General features: G+C 41.4%; 1 protein-coding gene across 2 annotated transcripts in view; it reads left to right on the top strand.

Annotated features, from left to right (window-relative positions):
- LOC109919718 (protein TESPA1-like) overlaps nt 1-16,115 on the top strand; it is a 74,348-nt gene extending 58,233 nt beyond the window's left edge. Inside the window, exons 1-4 of one of the 2 annotated variants that reach the window (XM_048615681.1) lie at nt 3,528-3,612; nt 9,509-9,653; nt 11,104-11,312; nt 12,131-16,115. In XM_048615681.1, coding sequence (XP_048471638.1) covers nt 9,511-9,653; nt 11,104-11,312; nt 12,131-12,915 — 1,137 coding nt within the window. In that variant the 5' untranslated portion in view covers nt 3,528-3,612; nt 9,509-9,510 and the 3' untranslated portion in view covers nt 12,916-16,115. Of the gene's footprint in view, nt 1-3,359; nt 3,456-3,527; nt 3,613-9,508; nt 9,654-11,103; nt 11,313-12,130 lie in introns of those variants that run through there. The other variant, XM_020519746.2, reaches the window with a different exon arrangement.
- The last annotated feature ends 254 nt before the right edge of the window (nt 16,116-16,369 follow it).

Raw genomic sequence — 16,369 nt, 5'->3', positions numbered from 1 at the left:
AACCTTTTGAAAAAGTACCTGGATCTGTACCTTAAGTGCTGTAGATTGCAGGGCTATGGGCCATGTACAGGAAGATGGCATTAGAAAGGACATTTGGGTGTCTTTGGGTTGACTTGGATAAGATGGGCTGAATCATTTCTGTGGCTTCTATTCTATGGCTTCTAATCTGGGATACATCTCATCAGCAGAGTTATTAACTTTTAACACTGCTAATCCTATGTCTCTACCCTCTCTCTCTCTCTCTCTCTAATTTAATATCTTATAATATTTCACAATCCTCCACCCATGATGTCTATATCTGCATCATATTTTTCCACTGTGAAGACTGACACAAAGTATTCATTTGAGGAATGTACCCATGTTTTCTGGGTCCATCTCTATGGTTCCTAATTGGCCTCTGCACTTTTTATACTCCTCCAGAGACTCCGCTCTACTAAATCCTCATTATCAGCCATAAGCTTTTATTTTCTTCCTAATCTGGCCTTTCATGTATCTCAACATCTAGGAGTTACCAGTCTCTGATCCCACCCTTTGTCGTTATGGGAATATATTTGCCCTGTACTGTCACTATTTGCTCTTTGAATGCCTCCCACTGCTGATGTTTTATCTGTAAGTAGCTGATCCCAATCCATTTGGGCAAAATCACAACTTATGTGAGCATCCCCAGTTCAGAATTTTTATTTCTGGTCTATCCATGTCCTTTTCCATTACTATTCTAAATCTAAATGATTTATAGTACTATCATCAAAGTGCTGCTCTATTGGCATACCTTCCACTTGCCCGGACTTATTTCCAAATATTAGGATTAGAATTGTCCCCTTTTTTTTGGACTTCATATATTTACTAGCTACAAAAATTCTCCTTAATGCCATTTCATAATTTTCACAGAATCACAGTTCATTCAACCCAACATGCCTGCATCAGCCCTTCAAGCGAGCATCATTATCTAGTGCCAATATCCAGGTTTCTCCTCATTCCCTTGGACTCTATTCCTATCCTAATAATCATCCAATGCCCTCTTGAATGCCGACACTGCATTTAAAAGAAGTATATTTCATACCATAAGTACTTGCAAAGTTTTTCTCATTTCATCCTTGCTTCTTTTGCACCTCACTTTAAACTTTGCCCTCTTGACTGATTGATTTATTGATTGATTGTCATAGGAAGCGAAGTACAGTGAAAAGCTTTGTTTATGAGGTGTGCAGTCAGACCATAGTAAGCAACGATTCACAGATCAAAAAGACTTAGAGAGAGGCATATAGGCTACATCGCACAGGGCGTGAGCTAGGCAAGATCAACATTAGCAAGACCAGCATTACTTGAGGCTACAGAGTCTATTCATCAGGCAGAAGCTGTTCCTGAACCTGTTCATGCGTGCCTTCAGGCTTCTGTATCTTCTGCCTGACAGAAGAGATTGAAGGGATCATTACCAGGGTTCAATGGGTCATTGATGATGTTGGCAGCCTTTCCATGGCAGTGAACCATGTAAATGGAGTTCATGGACGGAAGGTTGGTTTCCATGATGTCACTTTTTCCTTTCAAGGATGGGAACAGCTTCTCCCTATCTACTCTATCCAGACTGCACATGGTTTTGCAAGCACCTATTAAATCTACAAGACCTTCTTTCCAAGGAGAACAGTCCCAAGTCCTTCAATTCACTGAAGTTTTTCATTTCTGGAACCCTCTTTGTTCCCTCTCCATCTTTCACACTAAAACAATCTCAGTTAATATTTGGGTAGTTAAAATTTCCTTCTATTACTGCCTTACTATTCTTACAAAATCTCTGAAATTTGATTACATACCTGATCACATAATCCTCTATCACTTCCAGCCTGTTTGCAGGCCTATAATACACACTCAGCAGTGTGTTTTTCCTTTGTGTTTTCTATTTCTACCCACATGCCTTCCTTTCATTGATCATTCCAAAGGACCATTTCTACTCACTGCTATAACTGATTCCTGCACCAGCATTGTGACCCCATCCCTTATCTATTCCCCTCTCTGTTTTGACTGAATACCTTATAACCAGGAATATTGAGCTGCCAATGCTGCCCATCTTTTAGCTAAATCTAGATCATAGTTATGATGTCATTCCCCCATATGCCTACCCGTGCCCTCAGCTCACTTGTCTTTTTCCTCATGCACTTTGATTAAAATATTTATTCATGCTAAGCTCACTTCACTGTTGTGTATCTTATGCTTCCTTTGCCTCCCAGCCTCCCACCATTGTGCCCCAGCTACAGCTCAAGCCCCAAAACTTAGAGGTCCATCTGCTTCAGCTGGCGGCACTTTCTGCATTGATGGTTATCCAAACTGTGAAGATAATGCAATGGAAAATGTGCAAATCGTGGGGCAGAGATCCCCAGACATATTTTAAATAAATAGAATACGGGCCATTGCTTTTATTTCACCCTTGCTCTTACTTATGCACAAAGTCAGAAGTCACACGGCACCAGGTTATAGTTCAACAGGTTTATTTGAATAAACTTGTTGGACTATATCTGATTTTTTTCATAGAATCCCTACAGTGTGGAAACAGGCCCTTTAAACAAACAAGTCTACACCGACCCTCCGAGTATCCCACCCAGACCCATCCCCCTAACCTACACATCCCTGAACACCACAGGCAATTTAGCATGGCCAATCCACCTAGCCTGTACATCTTTGGACTGTGGGACGAAACCAGAGAAAACCCACACAGATACAGGAAGAATGTGCAAACTCCACACGGACAGTCGCCTGAAGGTGGGATCAAACCCGGGTTCCTGGCGCTGTGAGGCAGCAGTGATAACCACTGAGCCACCGTGCTGCTCAATCTGATGTTGTGTGACTTCTGACTTTGTCCACTCCAATCCAACACTGGCACCCCCACATCATGGTTACTTATGTACAGTCTGGAAAATTCTTCTTTTTATTAGCAAACAACCAGAATGTTCTGAACTGTCACTGGACCTGAAACGTTAGCTCTGCTTTCTCTCCACAGATACTATATGCCATACCTATTGAGTTTTTTCAGCAATGTCTGATTTTGTTTCTATCTATCCATTCAAAGTTTTACACTGTACTTAATGTCTTAACATAAATCAATACCCAGTCACAAGAGAAAAGAGAGAAATGCCCGGTAATTACCAACCTCCTGGGGCATTGCAGTTCAATTTTGTTAATGCAGTTCCGTCTGCACTCACTCCCTTTAACTTCACTGCCTCCACTCCCAACTGTCCCACACAGTCCTGACATCATTCTATCTGCATTTGCTTCGCCCTTTAACTCCAGTGGCATTCTTGAGTCTCACACAATGTTAGTGTAGTAATACTGACCCTATCTGTGCAATACCATTGATGTTATCTGTTTTCACTTAGCACACCACAAGTCACCAAGAGTCAGCAGATGTTGCAGATGAGCAGGAGCAAGGCCTCAACTACTGTCTCTGGAGGAACAGTTGGAACAGTTTCCAGGTACGACAATAATGTTCAGCATTTGTAATAAGAACAAAGCCCAGAATTTAAAAATAATGAATAATCCAATGGGGCGAACACACAGGCTATTAATGACCAGAACATGATTAGGTTTTGAGAGCATGAGTCACCAAGTGTACATTTAAATTGAACTAAGGTCAGTTGTTCATAGTATTCAGTTTAGAACTATTTATGGGTAAAGCTACTGTGGAAGGTATTCAATGTAGTATTCAAAAATGTAAGTTCTGCTCAAATCCATATAGGGCAATCCTCTACTTAATTAAACAAGATTGGTCAATGAAACAGGAGGTAGTACAAAACTGAGATCTGTCTGACTGTGTGCAACGGTGAATGAGGATCTGTCTGATTGAGTGTAGCAGTTAATGAGGAATTGTCTGTGTACAGTGGTGAGTGAGGATCTGTCTAACTGTATGGAGTAGCTAGTCTGACCATGTGCAGTGGTGAGTGAGAATCATAAAATCAGAGAATCATACCGTACAGAAGAGGCCCTTTGGCCCATCAAATCTGTCCCACCAAAACGACACTAGGTCTACATTAGCCCCACTGTCCAGCATTAGACCCATTGACTTGAACGTTATGCTATTTCAAGTGCACATCCAAGTAGTTTTTAAAAGTTGCGAGGTTACCCGCCTCAGCTACCCTCCCACCAGTGCATTCCAAAACGCCACCACTCTCTGGATGTAAGATATTTCTCCTCAAATCCCCTCCAAATATTGAGCCTTTTACATAAAATTATGATTCCTTATTTTTGATTCTTCAACAAGGGTAAACGTCTGCTTTCTATTCATCCTGTTCATGCCCCTCATAAATCTTATTTATTTCTATCAGGTCTCACTTCAACCTTCTCTGCTCCAAATGAAATAACCCGTTTATCTTAACTAAAATGGCCTATCGCAGACAACATCCTGGTGAAGCTCCTTTGCATCCCCTACAGTGCAATCACATCCTTACTGTAGTGTGGTGACCAGAACTGTCTACAGTACTCCAGCTGTGGCCTAACAAAAGGTCTGTGCAGCACTAAAATGACCTCCCTGTTCTCATGCCGCAACTCATGAAGGCAAGTGTCCTGTATTCTTTCTTGACTACGCTATTAACAGCATGATGGCTCAGTGGTTAGCACTGCTGCCTCACAGCGCTAGGGACCTGGGTTTGGGTAGAGTTTGCACATTTCTCCACATATTGGCGTGGGTTTCCTCTGGGTGTTCCCACAGTCCAAAAGTGTGCAGACTAGATGCATTAGCCATGGAAATTGCAGGAATGCAGGGATAGGGTAGGGGGGATGGGTCTGAGTGGGACGCCGTTCAGTGGGGTGATTGGACTCGATGGGCCATATGGCCTACTTCCACACTGTAGGGGTTCAGTGATTCTATGAACCTTCCCTGGCACCTTCATGGATTTGTGGATAAGCACCCCAAGATCCCTCGATTCCCCGGAGCTTCCTAATGTCCTGTAATTCATTGAGGACTCCCTTGTCTTGTTATCTCGTCCAAAGTGTATCACCTCACATTTATCAGTGTTAAATTATCACTGATCTGCCCATCTGAAGACCTCCTTCCTCACTGTCAACCACCCAACCAATTTTTGTGTCATCTGCAAGCTTAGTTATCATCCCTCCCCCTCCACACTCTCATCTATGTTGTTTATATATTTCATGAACAATAAGGAACTCAGCACTGATCCCTGTGGAATGACACTGCACACCTGGCTCGTGTCACACAACCAGCTTTCTACCATGTCCTCTGTCTCCTGCCACTAAGCCAGTCTTGGATCCCACTTAGCCAAATTACCCTGATTCCATGTGCTTTTGCCTTATTTATTAATCTCCCACGTGGGACCTTGTAAAATGCTGTCTGACTGTGTGGAGTAGTGCGTGAGTTGTCAGTCTGACTGTGTAGAGTGGAATCTGGTATCAGTCAAAGTGTGTGAAGTGGTGAGCGAGGATCCCTGACTGTGTAGAGTTGTGAGTGAGGTATTCTGACTGTGTAGAGTTGTGAGTGAGGTATTCTGACTGTGTATAGTGTTGATTGTGATGTCAGTCGAACTATTTGGAGTAGTGAGTGGGGGATGAGTCTAGCTGACGAGAGTGGTGTGTGATGGCTCATTCAAATTGTATGGAGTGTTGCTTGAATTGTCAGTCTGATTATGTGGAGTGGTACATGAAGTGTCAGTCTGATTATGTGGGGCTGTGATATTCTTCACTCGAGGGTCAGTAGTGAAACAGGTGCGTTATTTTTCACTCAGTCGCATAACATGGGCATCAGAGGCAAGCCTGCATTTATTTCCCATCTATAGTTGCCGTTGAGAAGGTAGTAGTGAGCTGCTTTCTTGAACTGCTGAGATCCACATGCTTTAAGTAGACCCATAATGCCAGAAGGGAGGGATTCAGGATTTTAACTCAGCCACAGTAAATGTTTCCAAGTAAAGTTGGTGAGTGGCTTGTAGGTGAACTTGTAGATGGTGGTGTTCCCATGTATCTGCTGCCTTCTAGATGGAAATGTTCAAGGCTTTGGAAGATACTGTCTGATGATCGTTGAAAAATTTCTGCAGTAGATCTTGTAGATATATACTGCAGCAGAGTGTTGGTGGTGGAAGGAATGGATGGTTGTTGATGTGGTGCCAAACGAATCAGTTGCTTTGTCTGGATGGTGTCAAGCTTCTTTAGTGTTGATAAAGCTGCACTCATCCAGGTGAGTTTTCTATCACAGTCCTGACTTGTGCCTTGTAGATGATAGAGATGCTTTGGGGAGTCAGGAGGTGAGTTACTCGCTGCAGTATTCCCAGCTTCCGACCTGCTGTTGGAGCCATTGTATTTATATGGTGTGTTTAACTGAATTTCTGGTCAATGATAAACCCCAATGGGGATCATGGGGATTCAGTGATGGAAAGGCCATTTAATGTCAAAGGTCAGTGGCTTGATTGGCTTTATTGGAGATAGTCATTGCCTGGCATTTGTTTGGCATGAATTGCCATTTTTAATCCCAAGCCTGGATATTGACCAGGTCTTGTTTCATTTGAACACAGACTGCTTCAGTGTATCAGAAGTTATGAATGGTGCTGAACATTGTGCGATCATCGGCAAACATCCCTATTTTTATGATGAGGAATGGTAATTGATGAAGCAGCTGAAGATGGTTGAGCTTAGGACACTACCCTGAGGAACTCCTGCAGAGGTGTCCTGAAACTGAGATGATTGACTTGTAACAACCATAATCATTTTCCTCTGTAAAAACCGAAAGAACTGCAAATGCTGTAAATCAGGAACAAAAACTGAAATTGCTGGAAAAGTTCAGCACGTCTGGCAGCACCTGTGAAGAAAAAAATCAGAGTTAACGTTTTGGGTCCAGTGACCCTTCCTCAGAACATGGGAAGGGTCATTGGACCCAAAACATTAACTCTGATTTTTCTTCACAAATGCTGCCAGACCTGCTGAACTTTTCCAGCAACTTCTGTTCTTCTTCATTTTCTTTTGTGCCAGGTATGACTCTAACCACGGGAGAGCTTGCTGCTGATACCCACTGATTCCAGTTTTTCTTGGTCTCCTTGATGCTAAACTCAGTTCAAATGTAGCCTTGATGTTAACTACTGTCATTCTCACCTCACCTCTGGAATTCAGCTCTTTTGTCCATCTTTGAACCAAGGCTGTAATGAGATCAGGACCTGACTGGCCCTGGCAGAAGGTGAACTGTGTGTCAGTGAGCAGGTTGTCACTACACAGATGCTGCTTGATAGCACTGTTGATAACATATTCTATCACTTCTCTAATGATTGAGAGTATACTGATGAGTAGTACTTGGTTGGGTTGGCTTGCTTCTACAGATATACCTGGGAAATTTCCTACATTTGTTGATGCCAGTGTTGTAGATGTACCAGAACAGTTTGGCTCAGTGTCCAGCAATTTCTGAAGCACAAGTCTTTGTTACTGTTGCTGAAATATTGTCAAGGCCTATAGCCTTTGCAATATCCAATGTTTCCAATCGTCTTTGATATCACATGAATTGGATTGGCTGATGACTGGTATGTGAGATGCTGGGAACTTCTGGAGGAGGCTGAGATGGATCATTAATTCAGCACTTACGGCTGAAGATCATTATTAATCCTTCAGTCTTTTTTTTTGCCTTGATTTTCTGGACTCTTTTATCAATGAGAAGGGGATATTTGTAGAGCTTCCTCCTCTAGTGAGTTGTTTAATTGTCCACCACCATTCATGACTGGATATGGCAGTACTGAAGAGCTTAGATCTGATGTATTGTTTGTGAGATCATTTATCTATGCAACCCTCAATCTTATAAACCTCAGCCAGGTTCTCTCTCAGTCTTCTCTGCTTTAAAGAAAACAACCCAAACTTATCTTGACTCACGTCACAGCTAAACTTTTCCATTCCAGGCAACATCCTGGTGAATAAAACCAGAATTGATGGAGAAACTCAGCAGGTTTGACAACATCTATGGTGAGAAAGCAGAGTTAACATTTCAAGTCCAGTGAACCTTATTCAGAACCTGACGAATTTTCTCTGCACCCCTCCCGATGTAAACACATACTTCCTATAGTGTGGTGATCAGAATGACATGCAGTGCTCTACTGTGGCCTAACTAAAGTTTTGAACGGCTCCAACATAACCTCTGTGCACTTAAAATCCATGTCACAATTTATAAAGGCAATTATCCCATATTTCTTTTTAATTATCCTATTAACCTGTCCTGCCATCTTTAGGGATCTGCAGACAAGGATCTCAAGATCCCTCTGTTCCTCTAGGTAATGCAAAAAGGTAAGGCTGAAGCATTTGCGATAATCTTCAGCCAGAATTGCTGAGTGGGTAATCCTCCAGAGGTCGCCAGGATCACAAATGCCAGTCTTCAGACAATTCGATTCACACCTCATGATATCAGGAAATGGTTGGCCCCACTGTATACTGCAAAGGCTATGGGCCCTGAAACCATTCAGGCAATAGTACTGAAGAGGTTGTCTAAATCTATTTGCACCATTAGCCAAGCTGCTCCGATACAGCTACTAACACAAACATATACCAACAATGTGCAAAATTGCCCAGGTATGTCCTGTATGCAAAAGTCACAACAAATCCAACCCATTCAATTATTACCCTATTTCCATTGAAATGACTCTCAATCATCAATAAAGTGATGGTAGGGGTCATCAATAGTGCTGTCAAGTAGCACTTGTTCAGCAATAACTTGCTCACTGATGCTTAGTTTGAGTTCTGCTAGGGGCACTCATTTCCTTACCTCATTACAGCCTTGGTTCAAACATCGACAAAAGACCTGAATTCCAGAGGAGAGGTGAGAGTGAAAGTTCTTGACAACAAGACCATATTTGACAGAGTGTGCCATCAAAAATCTGTGGAAAGATTGAAATCAATGAGAATCAAAGGGAAGCTCTCTGCATGTTCAAGTTACACATGGAACAGAGGAAAATGATTGATTGATTTATTGTCACGTGTACCGAAATATAGTGAAAAGCTTTGTTTACGAGCGTTACAGGCAAATCACAGTAAGCAAAGACTTAGAGGCAAACAGGTTACGTTGCAGGTTACATTATTTGAGGCTAGAGTCCATTCAATGGTCTGATAACGGCCGGAAAGAAGCTGTTCCTGAACCTGCTCATGTGTGTGTTCAAGCTTCATATTTTCTGCCTGGTGAAGAAGTTGTCGGAGGTCATTACCAGGGTGCGATGGGTCTTTGATGATGTTGTCCACCTTTCTGCTGCATTGTGCCATGTTAATAGAATCCATGGATGGAAGGTTGGCTTCTGTGATGGTCTGGGCTGTGATTATTAGAGGTCAGTCATCTTAGCTCAAGAATATTTCTGTAGGAGTTTCTCAGGGTAGTGTCCTAAACCCAATTATCTTCAACTGCTTCATCACAAAGTTGGGAGTGTGTATGTTTGCTGATGATTGCACAATGTTCAGCAATGTTTGTGACTCCTTGAATACTGAAGCAGTCCATGCCCAAATGCAGAAAGACCTGGACAATACCCAACCTTGGGTTGGAAATTGATTAGTAATATTTGCATTTCAGAAATGCCAGGCAACTACCATCTTGACACCATCCAAATCAATGAAGGGTTGTACCATCCAGGACAAAGCAGCCTGCTTGATTGGCACCACATCTTCAAACATCCGTTCCCTCCATCATTGATGTTCAATACTAGCAGCAGCAGCAGGTACCATCTCCAAAATGCATTGCAAGCATTCACTAAAGTTTCTTAGACTCTAGATTCCAAACCACAACACTTCCATCTAGAAGGACAAGAGCAGCAGAAACATAGAATTGCCACTACCTGCAAGCTCCCTTCTAAGCTATTCATGATCCTGACTTGGGAACAGAGTCATAGAGTAATAGAGGCATACAGCACAGAAATAGACCCTTCAGTACTACGTGTCTATGACTGCCAAGTTTCCCAAACCACACTAGGCCCAATTGCCTACACTTGGCCCATATCCCTCTAAACCTTTCCTATTCATAAACCTGTCCAAATTTCTTTTAAATGTTGTAACTGTACTTGCATTTACCACTTCCTCTGCCAGTTCATCCCACATAAGAACCACTATCTGTGTGAAGAAGTTGCCCCTCATGTCCTTTTTAAATCTTTCTCCTCTCCCCTTAAGAATATGCCTCCTAATATTGAACACCTCCATTCTAGTGAAATGACCTTTTCTATTTATCTTATCTTTGCCCATCATGATTATATAAACTTCCCATGCTCCGAAGAAAAATGTCCCAGCCTCTCCTCAAACCATCCAGTCGCGGCATCATCCTCGTAAATCTTTTCTGAACCCTCTCTAATTTAATAATATTTTTTGTATAGAAGGGTGACCAGAACTGTACCCGGTACTCCAAAATTAGCCTCATCAACATCCTGTAGGAGCTCAACTGATGTGCCAAATCCTATATTCAATACCTCACAGTTCCTACAGTGTCATTGAGCAAACATTCTGGAATTCCCTCTGTAAGGGACTACCTATGGTACATGGACTGAGCAGTAAGGCAGCTCTGCATCACCTTGTAAAGAGCAGCTAGGGACGGGCAATAAATATTGCCTAGCTGGCGACACTCATATTCCATGATAGTTTAAAAAATGAGTTTAGGTCAGAAAACAGATTTTTCTGACCTTACTGAACTTATTTCAAGTTTAAATTTGGCCTTGAATGCTTCAATACTGGAAAGCAGGGAACTTTAAGAAGGTTTATTATTTAGACAGTAATGAAGAATGTTGCATGTATCACAAACTCTAGAACAGTTTTACATTCTGAGTTGGCTTGTGATGCTGCACAACAAATGCAGATTGTGTTAATATTCCCTGCTCTGTTGTGGTTTGGCTGTTCGCCATTTTATAATTCTGGGTGTTTACAAGCTGTCACCTCCATTGTAAAAATGCAACAGAAAGTAAAACAATATCTAATTTAAGTTCAAGAATTGCACATTTCATTTCCGACCGTGAAGTTCTTTTGACCACTAGGTTCATGAATAGCTTCATTAATATTTAATAAATTTGCATGAGAGTCAACCAGTACACAAAGAGACTGTCTCATTCCTTTTCACACCTGTTGGGTGTGGGATCCAGATGTTGGTCATAATGTATTCACTCACTCTGGACAATTATTTGTTCCTAGTGTCTCTGAAATACTGGACATGTATAGAGAAGATCCTGAAGAGATTCTATACAACCTTGGCTTTGGAATGGAAGAGCCCAATATTACAGCAAAAATTCCATCCCGCTTTTTCAGCTATGCATCTCATGCGAATGGAATAAATTTTAGGGTCTTCTTGGAGGCTCAGGTGAAGAGGCTGGGCGAAGAAAATCCCTGTTACACACTGGCAAGTAAGTTACAACCTAGAATGAATGATACTTTTGGAATGGCAAAGACTTTGTGGCCCATCAAGGCCCAACCTTTTGGCATCTTAGACTTCCCTTGGAAAGTTATCTCTCTAATTCTCTTACAAAATTACAATGTTCTTTCATTATCCCATTGAATCATTATTAATATATCACATAAATGTAAAATACTGTGGATGTTTTGAATCCAGTTTGATTTCTTCAGTTCAGAGTTTCTACATCACAGAGGGCTAAATTGCAAGAAGAGACCACACAAAGAAGTGTTGTATTCCCTAGAATTTGAAAAATTGAAGGGTGATTTGATCAAAGTTTCTAGCAATTAAGAGGAACAGACAGGTCGACAGATCTTATTGTTGTTATGTTGTTAATTTCAAATTTGCTATCCATCGTTTTATTATCCAGCAGTAAGATGGAGTTAGGTCATATATAAGTAATGGTGTTTTACAAGGAACAGGTTCAAGTTGCTAAATCGTTGACTCCTGCACCTATGATTCAGTGCTCCAGCTCAACCTGTCGACATACTGACAAGACCTCACCATTCCTCCACTTCTGCAATGTCTTGAATTTCTTCCTTAAGCTTCTCAGCCTTTTCCATTTTTTATCTCCCCCATGAAGATCCTCCTTAAACCTAAGTCTGACCAAAACTTTTCATAATAACTCTTAATGTTAAGTTTGCCTGGTAATCACTGCTATGAAGTGTCACTGGATTTTTTATTTTGTCAAAGATATCATTTCTGTGGAAGCTTTGCTGCAGAGTTAAACAAAGGGTGTCTGTTGGTCTTATGCATTTGATCTTCTTTCAGGTCGGTTTCGACAAATTGAGGTGCTGACAACGATGGCCAATGCCCTGACCTCTTTGTACTCTCGTGTTTCTAAGACACCAGTACAGAAAATTGGACCTGTTCACCAGTTTTCTTTCAGTCCTGATAAATCCATTGGAGGAGCTTCCAATAAACTGCAAGAAGGAAAGGGCAGTCCTGGAAAAGCAGTTCAAAAACTGAGGAAAACGATTACTAAATTATGTTTATATGGAGCATCCCGGGACTTGGAATCTCCAAAACAAAAGGCAGGATCTCCAAGCAGGAAGAGCCCAGGATTGGAGATGACTAGTGATCTCAGTATGAAGACGAACTCTGTGAGAGCTGAGGTACAAGGGATGGGAATGACGAATAAAGAAGCTTTGAATTCAGGAGAAAAAAATTCACCTCATCCTGAAGAAGAAGGAGCGAGGAAGCCTAACAGTGCAGTCATCAAGGAGATGTGGAGGACAGACACTGCAAGATCCAGACTGTATGGATTCAGTACGGATTCTGACCAATCTTGGGAAATGGAATTCCCTATTAAGCAGCAAGAGTGTTCTAATCCTGTGCCATTGTATTCTCCAGACACTGTTTGGAACTTTGGTGGATGTGAGAAGCAACCTACTGATACACAGGAGTTCAAACATATCGCACTGATTCAGTGGAATAGCCAGAGTAGCTCAGAAGAAAGTGATGCTTTGAAACATGATGCAAATCCACAGAATATTTTAGGAACCGTTGATTCAGTTGGGTCTTTATTCCAGAAAAGTGCAATCCAAAATACTTAGAATGACATGGGATTTATTTTTTAATATGGCCAGAGCCTCACAGAAACATACCTGAAGAGTTACCAGGTACGTTCCCGGCAACACCAATGCCAACACAGATTGTCTGACTCAGCTCAATATGTCATTAGTATCAAATTAATCTGCACTCCATGGGACTGAGAACTATCCTCTTCCAGCATGAAGATCTCTTAAACGAGAGGAGATTTGGTGATCAAAGTAACGGCCAGTTTTAAACAACAAATTAAAAATTCACAATCAACATAATATTGCCTTCTGAGGGGACAGGTGAGGAGAAAATGAATTGGTCCTCACATTGGAAATGGGTGCAAGAACACTTACAGAATCAGAGAATACTTTAGCACAGAGGAGGCATTCAATCAACCATCTTGTCACTAGCTCTTTTGAACAGCAACTTAATTTATTCTACTCTGCCATTCTTTCATGTAATTTTTCTTGATCAAATATTTATCCAAATCCGATTGAAGCCTATTCTTGAATCTACATCTAGTACTTTATCAGGCAATGTATTCCTATTCCTAACCATTTGAATAAAACATTTTTCCTAATGTTAACTCTGATCTTTCAACTATTCCCATTCTTAACCATTCAGTTGTTGGAAACTACTTATTTTATTTGTTCCATCTTCTACCTTCCTGAAATTAGATACCTATATTCTGTTAACCTCTTCTCTGAGGAGAACACCAGCTTCTCCAACCAATCCATGAAGCTACTATCTATCAGCCCTGAAACCATGCCAGTAAATCTTTTCTGTATTCTCATTGAAGACTTCATCACATTCCTAAAGTCTGGAACCCAGAATTGGATCGCATAGCCCAGCAATAGGCCAAACTAACGTTCTCTCTGCCTGCCTGTCTGTCTGTCTCTCTCTCCTTACATCATTCCCATTCAGTGTGGATTGTCTCTCTTCAACCTCTCTACCAAAATGAACCATCTTGCAATTTGTAGCCTAACATGTGCATGCTTTTTATTTGAGCCTCCCTGCTCTCTTGAACTCATTCCTTCCCTGTTTAATGGACACCTAAAATTTATGCTATTCACAGTTTTTGAAATTGTGCTTTTACTTCCAAATGAAAGCCCTCAAGAGATCCAAGTCAGCAGCCACCTGAAACTTGGAGAACTTTACTATAGACTTCCTTTAGTCCAAAAAAGAGACATTCACAACTCTGTAGAAGCTAAGAGATGTGCAACAGTGTCCGGTGTGACTTTTGCTAACAAACCTAATGAAAGGATGTAGAAAAGGAGTAAGAAACTGGAATTGAGACCAAAGATCAACTATACTTGAATTGAATGGTGGAGCAGGCTCAATGGCCAGTGTCATCTTCTCCTGCTCCTGATTCTTATGTTCTTATCTGTGGGAGATTTACTCACAATCTAATCTGTGAACTCCCTGACCTGGGACCATTTGATGCAGAACAACAGACGTTTACTCTATTAATTCTGTGCTCTACCAGCTCTGAGAATGGTAGATGGAAGTGTTAGTTTACTTTTTATTAAATCATGCAGAGGGTGTTTGATGGGACTGCGTAGAAGGAACACTTTGTTTCAAAAAAACTGAGCCTGACCCTGGGTCCATTTGATGCAATAGTCTAAAGGGAGATTTAATGTTCAGTTAACCTATGTTATACCTTCATTGGATGAATTAATTGGGCAGCGTAAAGCATGTTTTCAAGAAGCATAGAATCCCTACGGTGTCAAAACAGGCCATTCGGCCCAACAAGTCCACACCACCCCTCCGAAGAGCATCCCACCCAGACCCATTCCCCTACCCTGCATTTCCCATGTCTAACCCACCTAACCTAAACATCCCTGGGCTCTACAGGCAATTTAGCATAGCCAATCCACCTACCCTGCACATCATTGGACTGTGGGAGGAAAATGGAGCACCCAGAGGAACTGACACAGACATGGGGAGAATGTGCAAACTCTACACCGACAGTCACCCAAGGCTGGAATCAAACCCAGGTCACTGGTACTGTGAAGCAGCAGTGCTAACCACTGAGCCACCATGCTGCCCAATCTTTATTTTTCTTTAATAAAAACCAAAAGAACTGCGGAAGCTGTAAATCAGGAACAAAAACAAAGCTGCTGGAAAAGCTCAGCAGATCTGGCGGCATCTGTGAAGGAGAAATCAGAGTTAATGTTTCAGAACTGAGGAAGTTAACTCTACGTTATTTTGGCCTATTGCTGGGCTATGCGATCTAATCCTGGGTTCCAGACTTTAGGAAAGTTAAAGAAACGTTAACTCTGTTTTCTCCTTCACAGATGCTGCCAGACCTGCTGAGCTTTTCCAGCAACTTTGTTTTTGTTCCTTGTCTTTATTTGTCTTATTTATCTTCATTTGTCTTGGGTTCATTTGGTGGAATGTAATAGTGTAGAGAGATCTCTGTATCTGCTCTGAGAGTGCTTGATGGAACACTGTAGCAGGAGTTTTATGTTTATCTAACCCATGCTGTATCTACCTTAGGAGGATTTAATAGGTTAGACTAGAATGAGTTTTACTCTATATAACCTTTGTAGCAGGTGTAAGGAAAACATTGATGAGGCAAGTGTAGAACCAACTTTATTCTATAACCTAAGCTTTACCTTCCTTGGAAATCTCTCACAAGGCAGTGTTGACTTACAGGGTAGTTTAACATACAGCCTTTTTGTCCTAAGAACATTTGATAGAGCAGGGTTGAGGAAGCTTTACCTTATGCCACTGATGAAACAGATGAGAGGGAGAATTACTCTGTATTTTGCCAATTCTGCACCTTCCAGAAGGACTTGACGGAACAGTGCAGAGGAAACTTTCAGGCCTGAATGACCTGCACTAGTTCTTGTATAAGAGAGTTGAGGCTGATTGATCTTATTCATGTTCCAATGAGGGGATAAATTGCCATCCTTGTGTTCTTAAATAATTTGAATGTCTGAACAGCCACTTCTTGCTTCTGTGTAGAAGATTTATATGTCTAAAGTACCATCATGAGATCCTGAACAAGACATCTGGGAGGCTGAATGGCCTCATCATTTTCCTGTATTACTGGCTGAACAGACTGAATAGCTTCTGTTAATTGTACAAATTGAAATTAAACACATTCAGGTGGAGATCATAGATTGGTTGGGGGCACGAGTGTAAACAGCAGAATACTGACACAACAGTAGGGTAACATTTCACCGTAAATAAATCTATTCCAACTAAAGACTGGCTCTGATTTTATCCTTCACCAACTGGTTACCAAGTGTGTAACAGCATCTCACTGTTGCTAAGAGTATGCTGAAGTACTTGAATAGTCTTATCTGAAACAAAAATGCAACATGACTTACTCAATTTCAACTGCAACAGGGACTGAATGGCCTCTTCCTATCCCTAGGTTTTAGAAAGGCTGCAGAAAAGATTTACAAGAATGGTCTGGGATGAAAATCTTCATAACTGTGGAAAGATTAGTGAAGCTGG

The sequence above is a fragment of the Rhincodon typus genome, chromosome 32 (genome assembly GCF_021869965.1).
Source record: "Rhincodon typus isolate 14 chromosome 32, sRhiTyp1.1, whole genome shotgun sequence".
NCBI lineage: Eukaryota > Metazoa > Chordata > Chondrichthyes > Orectolobiformes > Rhincodontidae > Rhincodon > Rhincodon typus.
The sequence above is the reverse complement of the archived record's forward strand: the minus strand, read 5'-3'. Positions and strand labels throughout refer to the sequence as shown.